The sequence below is a fragment of the Artemia sp. Qi Xiang Cuo genome, chromosome 4 (assembly GCF_049724085.1).
Source record: "Artemia sp. Qi Xiang Cuo chromosome 4, ASM4972408v1, whole genome shotgun sequence".
NCBI lineage: Eukaryota > Metazoa > Arthropoda > Branchiopoda > Anostraca > Artemiidae > Artemia > Artemia sp. Qi Xiang Cuo.
Genome location: NC_142797.1, coordinates 63,258,574 through 63,286,203, shown reverse-complemented (window position 1 = coordinate 63,286,203; position 27,630 = coordinate 63,258,574). Strand labels below are relative to the sequence as shown.

Below are 27,630 nucleotides of genomic sequence, written 5' to 3'. Positions count from 1 at the left end.
ACATGAAGTCGAGAGATGAAGTCGAGCCTGAGTTATGGATATAAGTAAAACACAGATCATTGTTAGCAAGACGAAGACCGTCACAGGAAGATAGGAGGATCTGTGCTCGAGCGTTAGACTCATCAGTCAAGTCACAGTTCACGTCACCAGCGACTATACATTCAAGGCCCTGGCTAGAACAGCTGCCCACCGAACTCGATAGCTTACTGCAGGCTTCACTAAATTTTTTTTCTGATTTACTGTCTCTGTAGTCTGTTGGCATGTACACAGAGTGGATAACAGTTTTGTGCACCTTAACAGCAACAAAAAAGTCTGAAGATTTATACAGAATGGGATTTAACCTGCTGCTAACAAGAATGGCGATTCCACCGGACGGCCTTCCCCTGCCCGATGACTTTGCAGGAGTAGCAAATACTTTGACGCCATCGTTTAGCTCAAGCAGACTAACGGCTTGATTCGAGAGGAAGTGTTCCTGCACACAGAGTACATCGTTATAACATACCAATCCTTCTAACAGTGGCATTTTATCAACCACTCCACCATTTAAGTTCCATGAAACAACCCGTATAGAATCACCGATCATTGTTTAGAATTTAGCTTCTGAGCTACTGGACATTGGAAGCTGTAGCACGGGTGTCGAGAAGAACCACACAGAGCGCATTTGGGGGCATTTTGGCATGGATTGTCCCGAGAGCTGGAATGATCTCCACCGCACTTTGAACATTTCGGGGGATCTACACAAGATTTTGCTGCATGTCCGTAGGACTGACAGTTGTAGCACTGCATCGGTAAGAATTTAAATTCTGTAATGGGTAGTCGCTCGTAACCAAAAATGGGCGGAGAGTTCATTGCGTTAAAGAGATGAGCTTTGCTTTCAAACTGTAATTTGAATGACCGAGTACTACCAATTTGTACGGCATTAACACAGTTCGGTACAACTGAGCGCAGTTCGTCATCTGAAGTTTCAGTGGGAACGTGGCGGATTATTCCGAAGAAAGCGGGAGTTTTTACTTTAACACTTATAGTTGAGTCACTTTTACCCACTGCCTCAGCCAGGGACTCGGCAGCATTCTTGTTGTTCAAGACTACTCTCCATTCAGATTTCCTAGGTTTCAGCTCCACAATGTTCGAACTAATATCACCACATACTCTGTCCAAATAGGATTTCCGAGCGCTAGGGTTCGAAAGATCTTTCGGGGGATTCTTCAAAACAACCGCATATGACAGTTTCGACATGATCGTGTTGGTTTCTGCCGCAGGCATAGCAGAGACAGAAGGAGAGGGATTAGAATCCACGTAACTATCGAACTTAGCACACAATTCGTTTACTTTCCGGGTTAGGGTAGCCGTCACTTCTCCCGGGATTATCGGAACTTCATCAGGTTCGAAAATCACAAACCGCGGCAACGAGATATTTTTATCTTCACAAACCCGAAATACTTTTAATATGTCCAGGATATCATCGGTGTTCTTCGATCGCGCAGTAACACGTGTGGTAATTCCTGCTAGGGGCCACAATAACTCCTTCGCCATTGCAATTGCGTCCTCTGAGAAAAACTCGACTGCTTTTTTCGCTATATCCTCCGAGCGATTACCAGCTTTTATCGCACGGAAAGCATAATTCAGTAACGCATTCCAAACCAATTTCTCATTACTCCCCATCGCAACAGCCACGTCACAATCCGTAATGCAAAATCAAAGTCCGAGGGGAGGAGCCAGTTCAATAAACTACGACGTAATACAGAGCTATTTAAGATAATAAGCGAGGGAAGCGTAGTTTCTTGCTACCTGATCCCCGCAGTTTAAGGGAGTCACACTCCCGGCAGGTACAACGGCCCTTGCGACAAGAAACTCCCCTCTTCTGCCCGCTTATTAGTAAAATTTAATAATATGAACGCACTCTAGAATCCGCTATTAAGAATTATTATAGATGACGCTGTTTTGCTTCCAAGCAAAGAGCATAAATTAGTAATAATATTATAAGGCAACTCCAGTTAAATAAATCTAATCTTCAACACAAATTATATGAGAAGAATTGAAAACTATGCTTCCTTACTGTTCCTGGGATCACAGATTCCAAATCGAGCACAACCTTGGTTAAAGAATCAAACTATTTCCATATAAATTTAACATATTCAAACTTAGTAATTTATTTGCTTCCACTGTTTAGAAAGTTACTATGAAAGTTAATAATAGAAAGTTAATATATATATTTTATTTATAGTTATATAGATATTGTTATACAGATTGTTATACAGATTGTTATACAGATATTGTTATTTATAGTAGCCTACAGATATTGGTTTGTTTTTTATTTCTTAGTTTTATATTTTATTTAATTTTATGTTTTATAGATTATTTTTGATTTTACCTTCGTTCTTCGTCTACATTTAGCGTTGAAGACAATATATTTTATACAGGTGAAATATCCGCGTCGTTTTGTTTTTTTTCTTCTGTGTAAGTTTCGTTTGTTTTTTCACTTTGAATTTTTTTTCCAATTTGTTTTTGTCCTTGCTGGCCAGATCTTTTTTTTTTTCCAGAGTAATCATTAACAAATTAATTTTGCCACTCTTTTCAGGTAGTTCATATTTTGTACCTTTTTAATCATTTACTATCATTTTTTTTATAAGCATTATAAATTCTCGGCCTTGATATGTATGTATTCTTACTCCGATCTTATTTAAGTCTCAAATCTGTTGACGAGCTGATCAAAGAATTACCTTTATCTGAAGAGCTCCTCGTGGAAAAAGAAAAATTAAGCTCACAAGTTGCAGTTTACTGGAAGAATTTGGCTAAATATTTTCACTCAAAGCAGAAGGACGAATATTTGGAGCGAATTTTTCCCGAATTGACAGCGTATGCTGACTATGTGAAAAGGTATCATTTTACTTTGTTGATGGATATCAGGTGCTTTATTGAAAGTGTATGAGTATGCTGCCGAATCTGTGGAAGCCCTGTTCCAGGGGGGATGGGAAGCCTTTTAGGTCCATTTTGATTTTGGGAAAGCTTAAAGGAATATTTAGACTCTTCTGAAAATTCACTTGCCTAGAAAAAATAGTGTTCCCTAAATTCTTATATGTCTATTCGAAAAAGAAAGTAAGATTTCAGAAGGCAGTCTGCGGTGCAAAAAGCGCCAGGAGCTTGTTTTTACCAGGATCTAAATGGATTTACCTCTCATTTTCCTCTTTTGATGTATTTTTTGCTTTTCCGAAATGTAGTTTTGCTTCTCCGAAGTTTAAACCCTGCTCCTACCTATTGACACCCCAGGAGGGTTGGGTTTGATTTGTTTGCGTTTTAATCCCAGCAAAGTGTTTTAATCCCAAGTATACAGATTTTGATGTACTCTAAAGTAATTTATTTAATGGGGGGGGGACTAGGCATCAAAAGCATGTTATACTGTGATTTGCCTTTAGAGGATGGGCACGGATGTTGAGCTTCGGAGTCCCAAGGGTGTACACTTGTAGATTGGGAACCAGCAACTCCTGTACAATATTTAGTCCAAATAAAAAATTCTGATTCTTCTTAAGGGACTGTAGTACTCTTTGATATTGATTAAATGCATAAAAAAATTAGGATTTTTTCGATTTTTTGGAAAAATTCAATAGAATACAGTACTAAAATTTTGGCCCTCATTTCCAAACAAAGGAGATTGTTTTGATATATAATTTATGGCACTGATTAACTGTATAATACATTAAATTGCTTTATTTATATACATTGACTGGCCTTTGATATATGTACATAGATTTGGTGATATATTTCTTCAGTGTAGCCATCCTTATGTATATGAATATTATTTTATTCATGAGGTTGTAATCTGTAAAGAACAAAATCAATAGGTGATGTTGATGATGATGAACAAATTAAAGGCCCCTGTTGACTGCTCGGTCACTTGGGCTTTAAATAAATCTGGATCCCGCTTTGGTTAATAAATCATCAATAACCTGCTCTATCACAATAATTAATCATAGTTATTCTTCCCATCACATCGTCATATCTCTCCCAATGGTAGCTATAAACTATGCCACTAGCTTTAGGAGCTATGCCACTAAATTATGCCACTATGCCACTAAACTATGTCACTAGCTTTAGGATCTATGCCACTGTGCCAATAAACTATGCCACTAGCTTTAGGATCTATGCCACTATGCCACTAAACTATGCCACTAGCTTTAGGATTGTCACTGTCATTAGCAAATCCTCCCAAAATCAAATTTACGCTCAACTCTTTTCTTCTTTCATGAAAAAACGTGCTGATATCCTGTCTTTGGAGAGTGTACTTATCATAATCTATAAGAAGATGTTCCAGACCTTCTTCTTTGTCACAAAAGCCACAGTTACTTGACTCTCCATAAAGCTTCCCCCTGTATAATTTTATATCTGCCTGACCTGATCTAAGACAAAATGCTAATCTTCCCTCTTTCCTACTTAATCCTTGATACACATTGCCTTGTGAAAGCAAGAATGTAGTAACTGACACCCCTAGTCAAAAATGAGTTACGAACCCTACCATAGTTATTTTTACGCTTTCTAATGGTGTATTTCGTTTTGTTGTACGATGCCTCCCGGTTGAGTAAGTCAAAAATTCAACTTTATCGTAAGTGCATGTTTTTCACTTTTGTGAGAGTGGAAATTTCGTAACTGACCGAAAGATCAACCTCCGGTCAGTTACGACAGTAGTAAGCGCCCAATTACCACGAGTCGTGATTGCGTAATATGCCTTACCAGGGGCCAGTGACCTATTACAATGAACGATACTTACCTTACCAGACGGGTTTTCTATTATGACACTCACTTTTTTGTGTGTTAAACAGAGAGAGAGAGAGAGCTGGTGGTCACACTAAGTTGATTAGTAGCTGGATTCAGATATAAGGAGTAATTTTCATTGTAGTTCTTGATAGTAGGAGAATCAAATTCAGAGAGAGAATAGTTTATTTGAGAGGATATTAGTGGAGAAAAAATGAGTGGTGCATTTACATTATTGGAGATTAATGATGGAACCGACAGCAGCAGCAGCAACGATATACGAGTACCCAATGTAGCCGTGGAAATAACCGCTGGCTGTAGACTATGTCTTGAATGGGACATTATGTATGCTAGATACGTGATATCATTAAGCAAGTTTAAGCAGGAGTAGCATCTAGTTTTTGAAGGAAAAGTGAAGATTCTCCATATAAATAATCTTCGTTCATCATTAGATATTTTATCGAAATATATTGTTGAGAACATAATTCATCAGTGAATATTATTATTTTAGTTATGTTCAATTAAATTGTTTCTAAGTCAAAGGTATTTTTTCTTTCTAAAATAGATTTGATTATATTTTATATAGTAGAAAAAAGAAATTTTGAATAGTCTGAAGTTGGTTGTGACAGTCTTGGGACTCTAAAAAATGGATAGATTTGAGAAAGAGCGAATCATGAGAAATTTACTTCTTATGGACAAACGTTTGATTCTAGATGATTATTTTCTAGAGTTGTCTATTCAAAGGATGATATTTTCTCGGGGAATGCTTGTTGATATAATGAAAACTGATTCCCCAACATTAGACTATTCCATGAAGCTTCTACATCGTGGTCCAAATGCATTTACACAATTTATTGATATATTGATCACGACACGGCAAAATGATATTGTGGATATGCTTTTAAACATTAGTTTTGAAATTTAGGACTTTTTTCGTGAGAAAGATGGTGCTCAAGGATGATTAACTCCTCTCTCTCTCTCTCTCTATCTCAGACAATTATTGTTGTTGCTAGCTCAGTTTCATTGTGGTAGTGAGAGTGTCAACACATGACAAAATGTTCCATACATGTCCGTTATGTATGTACACACTGGGCAGCTGGTCATCATCATGTGAGAATTGCACAATGATTGACGAGTATGATGAAGAGTGTAGATTGTGCAACCCGTGTAAATTGCATAGAGGATATGCTGTACAAATTAAAGGTTGTAATTCCTGTCTTGAAGAGGTGTGTGACTCTCATCCTAGAGGCCACCTATGCTCCAATTGTCATTATGATAAATGTAATCAGTGGGAGAGTACATATCCCGGTATGATTGGAAAGAATCCTAAACTGTTGGAACAACAAAAGAATATGGTTTCTACGTCATCGTTGTGAAGACACTGGGTGTTATGATTATAAGCCCACTGATTTTTATTTGGCTGTGACGGAATGTGATTCGACACTTGAGGACACTGTTTGTGAAATTGCTTCAAATAAGTAAATTGAAACATGTGAATTCTATAAAATGAATGGGAATAGTATCATTGACTGTACAAAGAGATATGAAAAGAGCGAAGTTAAGATCTACTGTAGAAAATTTGACCTTGACATCGCAGTATATCAGGATCAGTACACTGTGAATTCAGATAGTCTACCTGCACTAGTTGTTGTCGAAAAATACCTAGTAGAGGATGAAATCTAAAGAGTAGAAAAGTCATTTTATCCTGTATATAAATTTATTTTCATTAATAAACAATTTCACATACATCTGTAGAACATTTTATTCTTTGGGCACTAAAATCAATATTAAATTCACTTGTAAGTATATTATCCACTAGACAGTCGTTCAATTGAGGTACGTCAACGTAGATGTTGAGAAACTGTTTGTAGGTGTAACCACGACATCGGAACATAAAAAAGAGTAGTGCATGAAAGCCAAAGGTCTCAGTCGTTAAATCCTGTACTCTTCGTTGATTTTGAATAATGGTTTTCCCCCTGCTTTCAATAAAGTTGCTGATGTATGGAGCGTAGAATTTATCCGATAGGCCAAGAGAATCAAAAAGTTCAATATTCTTCGCTGTTTGAAAGATGCATAGCCAATGACCGGTCTTCAAAGTCGATGGACTGCTATTAACAATGATTAGGGTATTGTTAACACTTGAAATTTTTTCAATGAAGTCCGAAGGTATGCAATAGGACTTGAACTGGGACATGCATGGATCCATACTAAATACGTTGATGATTTGTTTTGTGTTCATGGTGCTAGGTCTAGTAGAACACTGCCGTCGGGGGTGACTTCCCAATAAGTTTCGGATTGACTCAGTTATATTAACGTGATACTCTCGGTCAGAGATTTGGCAAATGTACACTATAAATGTACTTTCCCTGTTCGTACTATGGCCATATCTTATGTGCCTGACAAGTCCAAAACAATAGCCCCATGATTTTTTGAAAACATTGAATTGGTTATTCCATTTTCAAATAATTGAGAGACATGAACTAGGGATTACATAGTAAACTTGTACAGAGTTCTATTGGATTTTTTGTTAAGTGATAGAGTGTACAGTGGAATACCATTCAGTTTGCACACAAGGCTAGATAGACCGAAAAAATTAAAATCGTGGGGGGATTCAGTCCAGGATCCAACGGCACTGCCACTCTTCACAAAGGCCAAAGCCAATTTCTCCATTGATAAATGATGAATTAATGTAGCTACGAGAGCCGGAGGCAATGTGACGTTGATTGGTGATCGTTTGGGAAACAAGAAGTTTAATGTTGTTACCATTGACTCTTAGCTTTTTCACTGCAAACGCAACAGAGCTCATAACCTGTTGTTTTCAGACGTGGAGAACTGCCGATGTGATAATGACATGTGCATCGGGGGCTGCAGGAACTGTTTTTCTCAAAATGAAATTTGATGGGGCCATCTGTAACTTTATGTCAATCTTGACATTGGAGGGTAGCCATTGGGATATATTGAATATCTAATGATCTAATATTCAAACTAGATAATACTCCCGGTTCCCTATAGTAGCATACTCTCTGTTAATACCTCAACCTATCTGATAGTCATAGCCCAATGATGGAACCCTCCATTCCTTGTTAGCCATTTACGTATTAATCATGAACTGCCAGTAAATTGCATAGTTTAAATAGCCGATGCAAGTGCCTAACAAAGTTTCAATCATAGATACAGCTTGTTTCTTTACTAGACGGTGTAGAATAAATTTCACAAATGATAGACCATCGCCGTTATTTGGAGTTGTATTATCTGACTTTTTCGTCACCACAACATTTAAATCAATAAATTTTGACGACAAATCAATGAAATAGTCTTCATTAGAAAATATTTGAAAGTGTATATTTTCTGAGAGGGGTTGTTGGGGATGAAATAGTTCATATTAGCCATACTTGACACTGACATCCACATTTTCAGCATTGAATAGATTAAATGAGGAACTAATTGATGGATATGATTCCTTGTGGGGGAGATAAGTCATCCTAAGAGAAGAAATTCTTATTTAATGTAACAATCTTCTTCTTTTTCTTCTTCTTCTGCTTATTGGTCTTCGTTGTACTATTTCTCAAAGTTCTTGTTGCTTTTCTTTGCTTCCTGCTTGGATAGAGACTGATAAGTCATTGACAAAAACGCATCCTTTTCATTCCCTCTTCAATTTGTTAGGATGTTAATTCCTCACTATTGGCTCTTGATGAAGATCTAATATTTTCCTTTACACTCTCCTTTAAATTCTTGCCTGACCCCCAGGCCTGTAGTGTGGAGGCAGCAAAATTTGATGCAGCAGGTACAAGATATTTTCCGGCAAGGGGTAGTGCAGAATGAAAGAGCCTAGCAAACCGGCTACCAAGACCATAGCCAGACATTGTAGTGCGCCCCTTGTAGTAGTCCAATTCATTGCCTATCTGACATGGACTCAGAGCACCAACATAACAATTAATATCGAGACGGACAAATGAAATTCTCCCATTCTTAATTTTAGGTGAAAGTACTGTCGTTGACAATTGATCGAAAATGACATGTAATCACTGCTAAGCCTTTTGTTATTGCTAGAGGATCACCCAATTCACTTCTTAGTGTTAATTGACAGAGTTCTAAATACGAAATGTTTACAGGAGCATACTGAAGATGCTTTATATTATAGTGATGAACAAGTTCATGAGATTTTTTTCGTTCAAGAATACGTAGGAGGGAAACATTTGAATTACCAACTCTCGATGTTTCCCCAAAAGATGCGTACAAAAATATGCGAGAGTCCGAGGCGAAAACTGGCGGATGATCAGCGAAAATAACTTCATTCATCCCGCAAACGGTGCAAGCATTTTTCCCATTGATCGTATTTTATTTAAGGCCAAGAACGTCTCTCATATCGTCATTGACAATAATTGCTTCTGTATCAACAGGTTAGCTAATGTAAATCCTATTATGTTCCAATGAATAATTAAAATTGAATATACCATTTCTACGATATGAGAATTTTCTATTGATTGTATGACACAAATCTCCCATATTATCATATTCAATATATTTCAATCTAACATGTGGATAGTCACTAGATTTAAGTGCTTCAGCTCACTCATAGTCGACATACCCCAACCCATTCATATTTCAATCGAATGGTTCAACTTTTATATCGTAGACACCATCCTTTCTAAGGATGTCAGAGGTATTTTTGAGAATATAGTCAACAAGAGCCACTTCATATGCACCGTCAAATTTGATGGCAGGGGAGAGTTTTGTCCAAAAATCCCTTGTCGTATTCAAGTCATTGTAGAGACGATCGGAAACGTTGGACATGAAAGTTAGATAGAAATCATTGGGCATTGTCAATATCTTCAACACCGATCAAAGAATCAAAATCAGAGTTGTATCCTAGCCACCGAACAAGTAACTGTTTCTTACCCCTGCGAGGACTTGTCTTTAATATGTTTTCAATTTGAGAGATTTTACTAGCATTCTTAACTTTTTTCAATTCATAGACTTAATACACACAAAGAATCTCTTCATCTTTTGTAGCACGCAATCGATAAGCTATGGACTTTGTGTCTAGGAGTTTTGCCACTTTAAAGAGTTTGGTGGACTAAAAGTAAGTTACCTTTTCCAAAATCTTGGCTGTTCTATTAATTCGAACGGTATCACCAACATTGAATTTATTTTTCATCTTCTTGACAGCCGATTCATCGGAATATTGTTTAAGAAAGGTGTCAACTGTATCATGATCAGAATGATGAACTTTCGTTGGCGTAGAGTTGGAAAATGATCGATGAGGTCGTTGATTATAAATCAACATGATTTTATCTAGATCATGAATAAAAGCCGATGTATTTTTCAATGTACAATATCTTGAAATTAAAAGTCGAATAGTTCTTATCAATCGTTCGACCAATGCAGCCTTTATAGGCTATGACGATGATATAGCAGTGTACTATATTTCGCTATTACTTTTGCAACATGAAGATTAAAAAATTTACTATCACGACCTGTTTGAATTTTTTTATACGAATCGTGTTCGAGAATACTTTCTATAACCTGAGCAAGTTCACCACCTCTCTTTGACTGAAATTGAATTGAAAGTTTGTAGCGACTGTTAACACTGACTGTAAGTAGAACATACTTGTACGGTGTATTGTGACGTCTTTGAAGCTAATCTAGAGTCAGGAGATCTGCTTGCATTATATGCAATGGGGAAAAGGCTTTAGTTTTTCGATATTGATTGGCACGAAGTCTATGATTTCTATGCAGAGTCTAACTTGATTCATTTAGTAGATAGTCTTGTACACATTTAGTGTGAACACCAGTGACGTTGGAAAGAGTGGTGGGGGAACTTAAACTCCCCGCCTCACCAATATTTTCATAAACACCTTTCAGAACTTCAACCATTTTGAACGTAAACACGTTGTGTAACGTCCGCTACCCTTTTGTATACTGGCTGTTGGTGGTGATGGTGATGGTGATGTTGACTTGATACGTCTTCGCTTTTGTCTAGCTATCAGTGGTATGCTAGTATTTTCCAAAATTGATTTAAAATCTTCTTCTTCAAGTTCATTTTTTAATGATGTCAATTTTGTTGTTGATGATGACTATGATGCATGTTCATTTAATTTTTTTAGAATTTGTCTATTAACAATAAGACTTTTTGGGAAGTACAATGTCTTTAGAAAGTTTTATAGATGAGTGCCAAATGAAAATAGTCCTTTACGATTAGTAGCCATGTCATAGATTAAATCAAGTAGATTATAGCTATTGACCTGAATTATAATCCCTGTCCCATTGCTCTCAACTTGAATGTGATCTTGACCACTTTCCAGGAGATAGGCTAGGAGTCGTTTACTTTGTTCACGATATGAGTGGGGCATATTTCCAATTTTCCATACAATTGAATCCAATTCCTCCTTCTTTAAATGTGTTCCAGAAGCAGAATGCTGAGGAGATGATTCTTTTTTGGAGTCAATACCAGCAGTGGGCTTCGACCGATAGGACTTATTTGTCCACTCGGCGAAGTGCATCTTGAAGTAAAAGCGGTTTTTATCATCCTCAATATTTTCATTGTCAAGGAATTTACTCAGATTGTTCTCAAAGTGTTCGACGGGTGAGAGAGCTAGTTCTATTGAAATAAACTTATAGTGCTGCGCCATTCCCTTTCTAATGACCACTGATGTAAAGCTATACTGTCGTTCGTAGTAAAAGCGCGAATATGAAAACACCTACCTGATGAAATTTAGGCCGATTATAAACATCACATTCCTTGTTAGAGGATCAAGAACTTAAGCTGATCCAAAGCGGCTTAGACTGTTATTGAAATACTTCTGGCACTTGAACATTACCCTCGATCAAATTTAAACAAAGTTCAGATATTAGATTAATAAAATCATTGTCAATACCGTGTTTGAGTATTGCTTTCCTAAGCGGAGGTTTTGAAGTGCTTAGAACTGAAAACAAATGTCTATTTTCATGTAGTTTCTCCAGTGTCATGACAGCAACTAAGAGGTCGTTTTTGTGTTCACGGGGAGATATACTGAAATTTCATTGTCAAAAATATCTGTGACTAGACGCAGATCCTTGGGTGAATTTTGATTAAAATGCAATAAGATATAGACTTAGGGTTTATTTGTTACATGATTGTATGCTGAGAGCAGAAATTTAGGGGCACCTGGATAGATTTGCTTATTGAGGGTTATGACCGAGATAGAATCACGAACAACTCTGTAGATGATATAGTAGATTCATTTCAATGGAATTGTTCGCATACATTTGCTCTGATGAAAGAGATTGTGTAGAACCAGAGTAACGGAAATCTGTTCATGATGAGAGCGAACAGTGAACAGTTGTAGCATTTCCTGGGACCATTGTTCAATAGAATCAGCCAGATCGTCAATGATCAACCAGGAGTTTTGTTCAATAATGCCGAAAACATCAAGTCCCCGTATGAAGTGAACCTGTACCAGAGGCCCCGTGGCAGCAATTGCTTTTATTTTATCATATGAATCTTTCCAAATATCGTGATAGTGGTATATTTTTCTTGACTTTTTCACGAACGTTTTTTTGCAATTTTTTATTATTTTAGTTAGCAGTGTTGTTATTCCCGACATTGACGGTCCAGACAGAAACGATCTGAATTGTGTTTTAAATTGATACATGTTTCCTTCAACAGTTCACCTAGACAACTAACTGGAGACTATGGCTGTCTAATGACTAAATAATTTCCCTATTACTACTACTCCGTTCAAGAATAATAGGAAGAAGAAGAAGAAGAGGAATAATATTTTCTTTTATTATATACATAAAAAAGGTGACAATACTTAAAAAAAAATACTACATTGAAAAAAGCACATTAAACATGAAAAAAAAATACAATTTTTTTTAAATTTATTTATAATAAAAAAATACAACATTTACATAACCACTAGATAAAAAAAGACTTAAATAAATACACTTTTTTTTTTGTTTATTTATACAAAAAAATACAACATTTATTGGAAAAATGCACTTGTGAAATAATATCATACACTTTTATTTACAGCATTTTAAATTGTGGGGTCCACCTCCCCGGGGGGCGGCCACTGGGGCGGCCGGGGGGCGGGCCGGGAAGCGCCGGGCGCCGGGAAGCGGGGGCCCGCTGCGGCGGGCCCGGGCGGGGCAGGCATTAAATACTGTAAGTTGATCTGCCTTGCACACACACACACACACACACACACATTGAAAATTGTTTGTGATAAAGAAAAAAAAAGGATTTTAAAAAACACCTAATTACCCAAAAAACCCTCCCACCCAATTTATACTTTTTTTTGTGAATTTAAGTTAATTTTTTTAGACCGAGTTGTTTTCTTTACTCTATACATTCAACTCGGTCTGAAATTAAATAATTACCGTTTGGTAGTAACTTCACACCATCCTCAAGTACATAGACTTTGTCCGATATGGCCGACTTGGTGTGTTTCTCAACTCTAACTCTATAGTTTTTAAATTGTAAAGAGCGAATCCCCATGACTTTCGCCCTTGGCACTAAACTAAGTTCCACAGAGTTTATATACACACTCATGTCGAAATTATTTTTAACAAAGTGTGTAGGTACCCCCTTGCAAACTTGTTTGATATCCTTGCCGTGCCTTTCCACACAGTATACCTTCAGTCCAGAAAACACACCACTGGATATCAGATCGCTACCCGTTTCAGATTTTAGCAATAACAATTGATTTGGGGCCCGGCGTTTCACTAGCTCTGGGTAGAGGGATTCGTCCCAATTAGTGTAGTCCATTCGTGAGCTAATGTACTCGCTATTTTCCAAATCATTCAATAGATTTTCAGTTTTGACTTTTAACAGGAGTGAATCAGTGTCCCCGTAGTACACTTGAACTTGTCCCTCAGTCGGCCACTGTACCTTGCATACATTATAATAAAACGACAACATGAGTTTCTTGGATATTTCAGTTATTGCAGTTCCGCCGGCAATATTTTTATTTAATTCAATGTTTCTTTTCTTGTAATGTAGGAGCACCATATCAGAGTCTATGATTGTGAACGATTTGAATTTCGGATCTGCAATGATTCGAACACAATCTTTAGGGTTGGTTACAGTGTCATATCGACTTCTGTTTCGTACGCTCTCGCACATTTTACCGAAAGCTGAGTTCAAAATGAGTTTATTGACTTCTTTTTCAACTTTCGTTTTCGCTTGTGAACGTTTACTGACAAAGGTGTCAATAAACGTTTTCATGAAAGGCTATTGATCAAATTGGAGGGCTCTATGAATCTTTGTGACCTCGAAGCCATTGGACACCATCCATTTCAATAGCACGTGATGAACAACGATATTCTGTTTCGGGTTGATGTCGGCAATTAGTTTTTGTTTTGAAGGGACCCAGTGCATACTCCCGTCCTCTACTAAAGGTAAATTGTAGGGGCCCAGAGAGTCCCAACCCATCTGTCCATATATGCACATAAAAGCAAAGTCTTTTACCAAGTCGTGGGTTTCCATGGGTTTTTAAACGTCAATTTAAAAAAAAACCCCCCTTGACCCAATCTCCTCCCTACTGGCAAGGTCTAGGACATTTGAAGCACCGGGATTGTTAAGCCATATATAATTGCCAAACGGCAAACAGCAGTGAGACATTGCCGATGGGTAAAGAGAATTCATATCCAAAAAAACTGCGTCCGACTTTTCTCGGTGTGCTGTCCACTCGGATCAGTTTTCATGATACGATCTCCGTGAATAACATACCCACCCCTCACTGTTCTCTCTACAAACAGATGTTGATCCACATTAGTAATCAGACATATCTTCTCTTTGTTGATTTGAATCATCAAATCCATCACTAACGTGGAGGTGGAAGAAAAATGACATATCTCCAACTCGCATATCCCATTGATTGTATCCGTATTTTTGAAAACGCGGTTCATAAGAATGAGAACAATACTAACCCAGAAAATTTTACCGTAATCCCACCCCATTTTACACCCACCCTTTGCCCAAACCCTTTTAGAAAATTCGTAGTCGCTAGGGGCGCACTCACTCTCAGTAAGAGAATTGTAAAAGGCTTCAATGGGCGGTAGTGACACCTCATCTAGCTTTAATCCAGAGTTGTAATAATCATATGGATATATACCCTTACACGTTAATAAATCATACATTTCATCATCGGGGACGCGATGTTTGAGGAGGGGGACGCTATCAAAATTTTCACTTTTCTGCACCTGAATCAATTGACTTAAAGATTTGGGGAATAATCTGAAAGAGTCTACAAAATGGATTTTATTCAGGCCCGTGTTACTATTTTAAACTGAATTTCACAATAATTCTAGCAGTGTTAGTCTTACTAATTACGCGTGCCTTAATTGTTAAGAAAAAGAACAATCACTCGATTAATTTTGTAAAATTTCAGCCAAGACGCCATAAGTCGTCGTCGATAGAATCCACTTTATGTCGGACTTGGACTTGTGTATAAAAATAGGCACAAACGATTGCTGTCTAACGTTTAAATTGCATGACTGGCGTGCTACCCCTCTAAAGTTACTCCCTCCAGATGTAATTTCCTGCCACAAATGATCATGGTCGATCACCTTTTTCCTCCCCCCATTCCCAACACCATCATCAAATTCCCCCTTGCAAACCCAACACATTTTACGATTTTTAAAGGCCACTATGTCATCTGGTGATAGGAGCATAGGATAGTTTGTATAACGAAGGCGCGAAATTGCACCGTTCGCTGTTTTGATTAGACTGACCAATGACGAGCTCATGCAGTCTTCACTGTGACCTAACACCTCAAATACATCCAACAATTGTACGGTTTTATTGAAATATTGTAGTACCTGAGCGTAAGAGACACCTATGGCTTCATATATTTTAACACGATTTGAATTTGACGGATCGCACACGTCTGTCAGCTTAGCCTCGCAGTCCAAAGCGATCTTATTGCTCTGCAGGAGCGTGTTTTGAAAAATTTTTAAACGTAAGATCGCTCTATCTCCGCTTACCGTCCCCACATCCTGGTATCCATGACGTTTACAGTGTTTCATGTGATGCTTTAAATTTAAATCAGAGCGAAATCTTGAGAGGCATGTTGGACAGTAATAACACACACCCCCACGCCCCGTTTTACCCTCATATAAAACCGTACTAATATCCGTAATTAGATTGATATGACCAATTTACTTAGAGTCTGTGGGTGGGGTGTATAGAAGCCACACCAAATGTTCTACTGATTCATCTGAAGGAGGCCGCACTGAAAAAAAGACATCCTTCTTATTGGAATGCTGGCCCTCTTCAAATTCTGTTTTATACTGTAACATCGTGACACCAATCTTCAAATGTGCATTAGCCCACTCAAAAATATCGAGTCCTTTTAGTGTCACGGGATATCGATCATTTAAACAATTAAAATTTACTTTGGAGAACTTTGAACCCACCCTACCATTAACTGCCATTTTATCCAACTTTTTCTTAGATGCGTCTATTTGAAGTGGTCTTTATGCAGCAATTAAAATTGCATACTTGAAATACTGCAGCCTCGTATCAAAACTTACTTGTTGTATCCCCTTACACCCCTATAAACTTGAATAATATTTTAATCCAATATTCCCCACTCCCCCTTTTAATATAAAATTCTTTTTAAACCTAAATTTATTAACATTTAGACTTTAAATCAGTAAAGCCACGGATCCAATACCCCCCTTGTTCTAAATTTACTACATCGTTTGTACACTCTTATCCCAAATTAGAAGAACCGCCTCCTAATTTTATAAATGCGGGCGAAACCCAATCATGTCTGTGTATAAGTGTTTCGAATAAATCTCACCCGCACCTTCATTTAAAAAAAATATTTTTAGTGCTATTGATGCTGTTGAACTGACCCCCACTCCCCACACCCCCCTGTGTTGTTCAAGAATGGCTCGACTCTTATCAGTATATGAATGTGTAATGGCCAGGGGATCTGTTATTATATCCCCCGACACTAGAGAGTTGAAGGGGTCACCGAATTTGGCGCTGTAGACCAATGTGTGGTGCAAGACAGAGTTGTACAGAAAAAAATCCGGAAGAGGGGATACTGTTGCTGTTGTACTACTACTATCTATATCATTAGGTGGAATGGCGGAGGGTAACAGGGAATTGTCAATAACACCACCACTCACAATCTGTTCAATCATATTGGGGGGATGTTGGACGAGGCAGTCCTCTAGTACATATTCCAAGGTGTTTGGGGACTATTGATCGAGCCAGTCTGTTTTTTCCTGTGATGAAATTTTGTTATGAGGACCCGGTTCAGATGCACTAGTAACATCACCTAAATATTCACGCATAACACTATCTGCCCACTCCGGATCCTCAAGCATGTCAATTTCACAGCTTAAGTCGTCCAGGCTAACCATTTCCCCAAACTAATCATTAAGGAACCCCCTATGCCACTCCATATTCTCTATAACTAGTGTAGATTCTTCACTGAACTCCGTTGGTGGTGTAAGAATTAGTCCTGTTAATACACTTGCTTCATCACTCAATGGTGTCGGTGGTGGTGCTATATCACTAATCTGTAGAAAAAAAAAGTTTAATTTTTTAGGTAAAATAACCATTATGTTAATATATTTAATGACCAATATCATTTTTTCATATTCATTAACCCACCTCCTAAACAGTTAAAAGAAGAAGAAAAAAAAGTTACATTCCCACATGTCTTTCATTATGACAACTGAACTTGTTAAAAATATATATTATTTTAGTCAGCAAAATGTAGTCTTATTCTTAGAGGGTAAGTTAGAACAAGAGAATGATATAAAAAACTAATGGTTTTATTCCCAAAAATTTTCAGAATAAGAACGCAAAATATGGGTCCAATTCTAGTGCGTGATCCTCGTCAATATAACTCTGAATAAAATTTAACCATCGTGCAACTGGCGTGGAGTGATGTATGAGCAAGTACACCTCAGCTTTATTTAGTTGGAATGAAGGCCATGTATCGGTTGGTGAAGTAACTCTCTCGTGTCTCTGATTGTTTTTATATCATTTGGCACCTGAGTTGCTTTAAGTTATAGGTATAGTTGACAGAAGATATCCGGTCCAATGTAAGAGAGAGAATAACTTTTTTTCTCTATCCATAACAAAAACTAAAGTACATTTAAAATTCTGTCCTTTTAGAGATTGTTACTTTTACAGTCCTCCTGGGAGGAACTTTGGGAACCGGGAGCATCCCTCGGAGTCAGAGGATCGAAACCTTTTCGAGTTGGGATATTGGACTTTACAATCCTGTTTAAATAGAACAGCTTCAAATTCTTTCTCGAAAGCATCTTTTAAAATGCCCCTAACTCTTTCAACGAAATAATTGCTTGAAATGAGTTCGCCCAAATAATGTTTCTTGACATCGCGGTGAAGACATAATTGGAGATTATTAAAAAACTTTCTTCCTGTGTTAATATATCCTATCGGAGATAGACATCCTGTTACAAGAACCCCACTTAAAATTCAAATTATACCTATCGAGCGGATTAAAATTCAGGTGTAGCGATGGGAGATTTGATGAGCACCAGATATGCGCAAAAGCTTAGTGCAATTACATATCCCAGTTTAAGAATGATTGTTAACTGTGAAATAGCGAATAGTCTGTTTTCAAATAGTTAGTTTGTTTAATGGAATAATTGATTATTGCATTAGAAAACGTCTTGGTTAGAAGAGAAGTTACAAATTAAGTTTTTTTAGAAATGCATGATAAGCTATTTCAGTGTTATAAGCATTCCTTTATATACTGCTAATTTGGTTAATGAAAGAAAATGAAATAGGATTATTATAGAATGGTTTGGAAACAAATTTAAGTTTTACTCATCAAAATCTATGCGCTTGAGAAAATTTTCCATTTGTTTGAGAATAAGGAAAGAAAAAATTATGCATATACTTACAGATTCCGACTGGGCTTCTACACCTTAAGTCCCTGGCAAAAAATGAAGGGGGTCAAGCTCACGATCTTGAGTAGGCTGGGCTGAGGCATTATGAGAAGCAGTCCATTCTCTTTTCAATTTCCTTCCAGCTTACATAGAGCTGACTTTAGTGGAATAGGGCCCTTGTAGATAAAGCTGTGGCGTTGATTGCTTGTCCGGATTACTTGTCAGTTATATTTTATAATTTCTGGCCTAGCTTATTTAACTAGCGCAGCTTGACAGAATTTTGGTTTTTTCTCAATAGGGGGGTTTTTGCAATCATTATCTAACTTTAAAAAAAAGGCAAAATTTAGCATGAAAAAAAAACAACCCCCTTTTACTATCTCGTTGTATAAATTACTAATAGGTAAAACTTTACCCTCCTCGTTCTTAAATGCAAAACTTTTTTTGTCCATTAAGACGTGATGCATATAAGGGGTTAAAGCTACTACTATTATTAATTTCTTGACCTTCCTTCTTCTTACTGTTAAATAAAATCGAATTAAAATTATAATGTATGTGAGAGGGTTCTCCCCAACTCATTGCCTCGCTCTTTACGCTACAATTTTTTTTTTAGTGCTTTCAAAAGAGCTATCTATTCTAATTAAACCGACTTTGTGATTCAGGGGTTTGTGAATCAAAATTTTTTTTTAACTTTTAACGTAAAGAGTGTGGTATTGACTAAGGGAAGAACCCTCCCCCCCTCATATACGTAATAACATTTACGTAATAAAAAAAAAACAATAAAAAAACAAGCGAGACGGCTCAATAATAATTCAAACTTTTAAAAACGGAATTTTGATGTTAATAAATGTATCAAAACAATGTGTTTATAATGCTGATTCTAAATATATAAATTTTATTAAGTTTAGTATTACTCATCAAAGGCTATGAGCCTGAGAAAATTTACCCGATTTTTTAAAGAGGGGGGAAACACCCCCTACAAGTGAATGAATTTTAATGAAGATCACACCGTCAGATTCAGCGTATCAGAAAACCCTGTTACATAGCTTTCAAGCTCATATCTGCAAAAATCTGCAACTTTGTATTTTTTTGCCAGAAGAAAAATATACGAATATAGAAGTTAGTTATGTAAGTTAATTTGTAAAGACATCCATTTAGCAAAAGAAAAGTAAAATTTTTATGCAAATAAAAGCTGCATTAACTAAAAAACGATCATAAATAAAAAAAAAAAAACAAGTTTTTTAAACTGAAAGTAAGGAGCGACATTAAAACGAACAGAAATTATTCCCTATATGAAAGGGACTGTCCCCTCCTCAACGCCTTCGTTCTTTACGCTAAAGTTTGACCCTGTCACACAACTTTATTTTTTTAAACAATAAAAAAACTTTAGCGTAAAGAGCGAATCCTTATGATGATGATTTCAAATATATCAGTTTCATCAAGTTTAGCTATACTGGTCAAAAGTTACGCGCCTGAGAAAAATTTGCAGCGTGCTTTGCCGTTTCTATCGAATATACTCGTCATATTCTTAAGATTTTGTATTGTTGGAGGGGAGTGCGTCCAAGCCCAGCTGAAAAATGAATGTACTATAACAAAGTTTTTCTTTAATTTTTTTGGGGGGGAAATAAAAGAATAAAAAGTGTACTCACATCGAAATTAGACGAATCCATTGTTTTCAAAGGTAATAGTATATAGTGTACTATAAACAATGTCTTAAAACATAATGAAAATTGGAATGCACTGTATGGACATTATATAGGGTTTTTAATTGAGTACATTATAGATTGGCAAGCTTTTAAAAAAACCGACTAATCAAGTTATTATATGGAGTAACCACCAGCTTTCTCTAACCGATTGACACACAAAAAATGAGTGTCACAATAGAAAACCTGTCTGCCAAGCCATGTAGGGTTCATAGTAATAGGTCACTGGCCGTGGTAAGGCTTATTACACAATCACGACTCGTGGTAATTGGGCGCTTACTACTTACGACATCAAACGAACAAAGTTTGTTCATCAAATGAACAAAGTGCTGGATTTTCAGCAGGCCTCCAAAATCTATGAATACGCTAATGTTCCATTTTCTAAAGTTAAACAACTTCAATATAAACAAGGCTACTCGAAAAGAGTCGGTTACAAAATGTCGTTTTATGACGAATCAGTCTCTGAAATAAAAAATTCTATGTAGGGTAAACTTTAAGGCAAGGTAAGACACTTCTTCCCTAAAAGTGGTTGAGTTTCTTGTTGTCCCAAAGCTGTTGGATTTCAAAGATGTTATTCCTATTGAAAAAAAATCAGAGATGTGCAATCAGCCTACATCTTTATGTCTCCTCTAAATGTGGAGTAATACAAGTGTGTTTTTGCAATTATAAATCCAGACAACAACCACCCACCCACTGCAGTACAGATAGCTTGCCTAGAAGAAGAAGCGGCAACCCTCCTCCTCCCATAAAAAAATCTGAGAAAGGGGAAAGGCAATCAATAAAGACCCAATAAGTTTCCTTGCCCTTTTTTTTACAAAGAAGTCGAAATTTCTGATGTTGTGTCATAATCACTTATCGAATTCAGTTTAAACACTGTATTAAATTCAGTTTAAATGACCGAAGTGCTACAAAAAGGTAGAAACGCCACGTTTCTCCACGAAACTCCACGCGGGCTCTAAAATAAGGCTTGCCTATTCCTGAGAAAACCTTGTTGATGAATTGTTGTAACAAAATGGAAAAGGAACCCAAGCACTGTCTGCACTTTTGTCGTAACTACTTTAGCAGCAAAACAGGGCGGGCTAAAATGTCGTATCTGTTTGTTGTTCGACATTTTGACCTAGTAAATCTTATCCAACAGGCCCGAAATTCTACCAAAAGGTCTCCCTGACAAGCGACTTTAAATTGGCTTTTCATTCGTTTTTCTATCGACCGTACATTCACCTCCACAAAAACTGATTTTTCCAATTGCGTTTTTCTCGGAATTTAAAAAAATGCGGTTACGACATTCTTGCTTTCACAAGGTGACATGTCTCTCAAACTTTCTTGCTGCTTTTCGGGTAACAAACCAATTTCCAGATTGATTTCTACTATCCTCAAAATCATACTTTCTCACTGATTGTATCAGTTCGTCTATTTGCATTACAGATGTAGGAGTTGAACCACTAGTAAATACATTTATCATTTCACATGCCATTTTAGTGGCTGTGTCAGCACTCTCATTCCTCTCAATCTGAACATAGGCTGGGATCCAGTGAAGACATATGTTTGCTGTTGACATAAATGATGCTATTTCCATGTAGCACAATACAACTTCTTGAAATTTTCCCATTATGATCAAAATTGACATGTGCCTCCAATTCACTTTTAAAATCTGAAAACAATACGATGTTTCTTTGGTTGCTAAGATTTCTTTAGCAAATACAATTGCTTCCTTTATAGCTATTAATTCAGCTTGGAAGATTGTTGCCTCTGAATGCAGTTTAAATGACTTTGACACTTGTATCAATGGAATGACAATGTTGGCCCCTACTGCGGAAATTGGGTTACTTTCTTAGATCCGTCAGTATATATATCAAGGAGTCCCCTGTATTTCTCTGCCATCATAAACTTAAAGTTTATCCTAGAATCATGGTATCCTTTGACATATGAAACTAAGAGAGGAAAGGAAATAATAAAAGAAAAATAAAATTTAAAAAAGGGAGAAAAGAAGGATATTGTCAGCCAGTGGCAAAATATGAAAACGAAGAACAAGTAAATATTTCGACAAGGACCTCCGCCAAGTCGTCCTCAGTGCTAAACAAAAAAGAAAAAAACAAAACAAAAAAAAACCCAGCAAAAATCTAACCTTTCGAAGTTTACCTGACAAAAAGAGAATAGACACTGAATAAAAGCCAGGCAGGAATCAATGAAAAAGGATTTACCAAGTTGTTGTGCTCATGTTGTGCTCATGCAAACGTTCACCAAGTAGTTGATGGGTCCTACCAATGTACCTACCAATCATGTGGGAGGTTTTACATTGGTGGGACCCATCAACAACTTGGTGAACGTTTGCATGAGCACAAAATTTCTATACATAAGTCCCTGAGATTAGAAAATAAAATTGACAACTTTGATTCCGCCTTGGCCCTGCATATCTTTGAAAATCCTACACATTTGGTTATTTTTGAGGAGGCAACTTTAATATCTACTGTAAATGGCCTACCGCATTCTTTTAAAGAGGCAATTAAGATAAAAAAAAATATATATACAGAAATTTGTCTCTAAATAGAGATACCGGAGATATTTCATTAAGCCCAATTTACAACAATTTAATATTAAAAAACTCAATCAGTATTTTCCCACGGTCTAATTTATGAGAACCAGTTTGAATATCTAATAAAACCCGAAATTGTAGGCAAGCTAAAACTATTGCAAGGCAAAGCATTCTTTCTCAACCATCTTGGTAAATCCTTTTTTCATTGATTCCTGCCTGGCTTCTATTCATTGTCTATTCTCTTTCTGTCAGGTAAACTTCGAAAGGATAGATTCTTTTTTTTTCTTTTTTGTTTAGCACTGAGGACGACTTGGCGGAGATCCTTGTCCAAATATTTGCCTGTTCTTCGTTTTCATGTTTTGCCACTGGCTGACAAAATCTTCGTTTTCTCACTTTTTTTAATTTTATTTTTCTTTTATTATTTCCTTTCCTCTTAGTTTCATGTCATGTATAGCCAGTGTGGTCTTAGAATGTATTTATGGTATCCTTTCATTTCAAACTTCATATTGCACTGTAGTTTTATTGTCTCCCAAGGAGCAGGTAATACAATTCCTGGAACTCGTTACATATCTGTCATTTTTGGTGTCACTCCAAACTGTTCACTGATACGAGAAGATATTTCAAAGATATTTTCCTGGTTTCTCCTTTTAAACTTATTTGATATAACAACTTTTTCTGGTTTAACTATTTTGATCTAACTGGGTTTGTCTTATCTGCTGTCCACAATTTCTTAATGTATTTCAGGATATTTACTTTTCTCCTGGTTTCCAGGCTTTCAAGTCCTGACTCTGACATTAAAAACACAATAGGGATAGTCTTTCTGGCTGCAAAGGCAATGCGTATAGCTGCATTCTATGCGGAATTCAACTTTGCTATGGTTGTGTCACTGTCTGAGGAATAAATCACGGATGCGTATTCTATCTTAGACCTAATATACTTTATATAAAACTCCATCATAAAACTGGGTTTTTGCCCCCAGCTAACGGCTGTAAGCATCTTCATCAGATTGAACCTTTTCACGCAAGCAGCCTTGGTCATTTCAATATGTGATGTCCAATTCAAATTTGTGAGTGAAACTTTGTTTCACTCACAAATTCAATCTGCTGGTCTTAAAATCTAATTATTGGGACAACTTTCATTTTTTGTCGAGTTATTAACATGGCTTTCGTTTTATGTGTTGAAAATTTGAGATGAATATCAGTCGCCCAGTTTTCAACTTGCACTAATACTTCTGGGATAGCTTGGACTCCCTCTTCCAATGTCCTTGCCATAACCCACAAAGTGTTATCATCGGTGAAGATTCCTGCATTTGAATCTCCTTCTCCAATAGGAATATTATACTCTCCCATATTGTAAAAATCAGGTCCTAAAGCTGACCCTTGAGGTATTCCGCTTCTTCCTCTTGCTAGTATTGTTGACATTCTATTTCCTATTCTCACTGTCACTACTCAGTTTTCAAGATAATTCTTACTAGGCAGCAACATCCTACCTCTTATTCCAGCCTCAATTATTCCTGACATTATTTGCCTATGCACAATGTTATCAAACGCGCTCTTGACGCCAAGGAAAACTGCAATCATTACAAGTCCATTGTGGAGAGAATATAAAGCATCCTGTTTAAAGCGGAGCAAATTTTCTATGGTACTTTTGGTTTTCCTGAAGCCGCATTGTACATCTTTGAGGCCACCCCTTTTTCCTACTTCATAATTAAGTTTTTTCTTAACAAGTCATTCATATACTTTCCCTAGCACTGGGAGTAAAGTTTTAAACCTATGGTCTTCCAGTTTTGAATTTTCCTTTTCTGGTTTTGGGATCATAATTGCTTGGCCCATTTTCCATGCACTTGGAAAATATCCATCATTACAAGCCAAATTGATGATGGCAAGCAACACCATAATCCGCTGCATTGGCAAAGCTTGAACAAACCGTGGATAAATCATATCTTCCCCTGGTGAGGTTATAGGGAGATTTCTTATCATGCTGTCAATTTCAGTATTGGTAAATGCTGATTGTAAGGGCTTTGCAAATCCTGATTTGCCATTATTTTAACTTTAGCTGTCTTCTGTTGCCTATATTTGACTGGCCTTGACTAAAAATTACAAAAATATTCAAATTAACTGAGCTTCAGTTTTGGCTACTTGATCGAGTCTCTGACAGAAGAGTGTTAGAGAACCATAATTCGTCGGACTGATTATTTATTAACGAGTCATAATTTTGTTCTTGAAAGTAGAAACAAATAAAGTTCTGTCATGTATGTGCACCTCAGAGAACGAGACGCTACACACCAGAGGGTGTGGTGGTTATATTACCATAAAAAACGTCGAAGACTTTTGTTTTAACTTTAAGGGCTTTATTGTATGAAAAAAAAAAATGCACTTTTGGGTTCAAATTTTCTTGGGATGGCTCTTCAAACTAAGTCTTGGACGATGGAATCCCCCTCTCATATCCCTCTGTGCAGATATGATATTGATCTTCAGTTAATATCCAAGCTGGTTTGGATATTAGCTGAATATCATTATTGATGAATGTCGTATTACCTTATTCTCAATGTTAGTGTTAGCTGATCAGTGTCAACATGGCTTCTACGTAATTTTTTTTCAGCTTTATATTGGAGCCTCCACAAGCACCTATCTCGCAAGGTGTTGAAGCAACAAGCGCTATACAATATGAATTTATTTGTGATCAGCTGATTGGAATGATTGATATCTTCGACAAAAGTGATGAAAGCGGGAGAAGACATCTCATCAAAACCATCAGGTTAGTTGCGTTCTCATTATCTATGGGCAAACCTATTCAAAAAGTTATGACCTTTTCCCTACCAAGATAGTTACAAACAAATAAGAGGATGGCAATTGATTATACGTCCGAAATTGTCCATTATTGCTTTTTGTCACTATTTTGATAAGGCAAGAGTCCCCATTTGTTTGAATTATGTTTTTCATGTATGATGGAATGACAGTACTGTCTTTGAAGTTAACCCCTTGCTGCTAATTTTTATCCGAATTGCGTGAGTTACTCCTAAGCTGTTCACTACGGAACCCCTTGACTCTCACAAGAAATTACAACGGTACAACGTTGTAATTTCGTACAACGGTACAACGAGCTATAATCAAATAAATACATTTACTTAAATAAGTAAGTATTGAGCAAATAATAATAATGGAAGGAGTCCATACATTTGAAATAAGGGGCTCCAAAAAAACAAAATCATTTGATAACCTTCCCTTAGATCGCAGAAAAAATAATGGGGAAAATAAGGTTACCCGTCGCCGGGCTTTCTTTTTACCGTTAAACTTTTTGAAACAGTCTCAGAAAAAGGTAAGTAGATTGTCAGAATAAAATTGCGGGGAAAATAAAGTTGTGCTTTACTTTGTTCTTTTTTTATCATCTGACCTTTTGAAAGCGTTTCGCTGAATATTTTTGTTTTTACAATGCTATCAAACCTAACTTTCTGTACTTTGAAGGTTAAAAGTATATAGAATAGCTGAGAATAGACCAACTATAGAGACAATGATCTTTCGAAAAGGGTCACTACAAGAATCACTGCAACGAACTCTGCTGGGAAAAAATTATTTTAGTTTTTTGTAACTAAGATATCGTTTTCTAACTAAATCCAAGTATAACTAAATAAATGATTTGTAATCATAATCGTTTTTTTTTTTTTTAACAATTATGGATCGTTTAGCTTTAAATTTATCGCAAATTAAATGAATTAACTGCTAGAATATGTTCAGTGTTTAACATATTTAATTAATATATCAAATTTATTAATTATTTATATTTAATTAGTAAAAAAAAATACTTAGCTCCCATCGTCTCTCTTTAGTATATTAAAATAAGTTCTTCATAATTATAAATTTAAATCTTAAGATTTTAGTAAGTTTTACTATTTTGTTTGGAACGTAAAAAGTATTCAGAAACATATAGCATCTAGAACGGCTGGGGTTATTCCATCTAGACCGCAAAAAGGCCTTGACATAGATTCGTCACAGGAATTACTGCAAGGAACTCTCTTGGGGAAGGGTACTTTGTAAATACTTGTTCTTTAATAATTCTGACTGTGATCTTTACCTGAGCGTGGTCGACCAAAATACCATCTAGCTAAAATATATATGCAATAGTTTCCGTTTTCTTCCAGGTGGCACCCATTTGATTCTTTATACCCTCGTTCGTCGAGTGGTGCAACACAAGTAAGTAGTGGGGTTCTTCCACACTACTGTCTCTCTGTCAACCTACTGTCTCTCTGTCAACCTACTGTCTCTCTTTGAATTGTCCGCCTTAGTTTAGGAGGTAATACATTTTATGGTTATCAGTCTGACGTTTGAAACTAAATGAACTTCGTCGAGTGGTCCAATACAAGTAAGTAGTGGGGTTCTTCCACACTACTGTCTCTCTGTCAACCTACTGTCTCTCTTTGAATTATCCGCCTTAGTTTTGGAGATAATACATTTTTATGGTTATCAGACTGACGTTTGAAACTAAATGTCTTCGTCAAGTGGTGCAACACAAGTAAGTAGTGGGGTTGTTCCACACTAATGTCTCTCTGTCAACCTGCTGTCTCTCTTTGAATTATCCACCTTAGTTTTGGAGGTAATACATTTTATGGTTATCAGACTGACGTTTGAAACTAAATGTCTTAGCCATATTCCTGGTATAACCTAACTTGATCGAATCTCAAACGTCGAACTCCTTGAGCGCCTTAAAATACAATCAACTATCCTCACAAAGATTCAACTCCAGTAACTTCAGGGGCTGGTCACATCAAACGGATGAGTCAGGTCTGTC

General features: G+C 36.7%; 1 protein-coding gene across 2 annotated transcripts in view; it reads left to right on the top strand.

Annotated features, from left to right (window-relative positions):
- Cap-G (Chromosome associated protein G) overlaps positions 1–27,630 on the top strand; it is a 149,896-nt gene that overhangs the window by 56,424 nt on the left and 65,842 nt on the right. For both annotated transcript variants that reach the window (XM_089087621.1, XM_089087622.1), the window contains exons 8-9: positions 2,686–2,877; positions 25,447–25,602. In XM_089087621.1, coding sequence (XP_088943747.1) covers positions 2,686–2,877; positions 25,447–25,602 — 348 coding nt within the window. The remainder of the gene's footprint in view (positions 1–2,685; positions 2,878–25,446; positions 25,603–27,630) is intronic.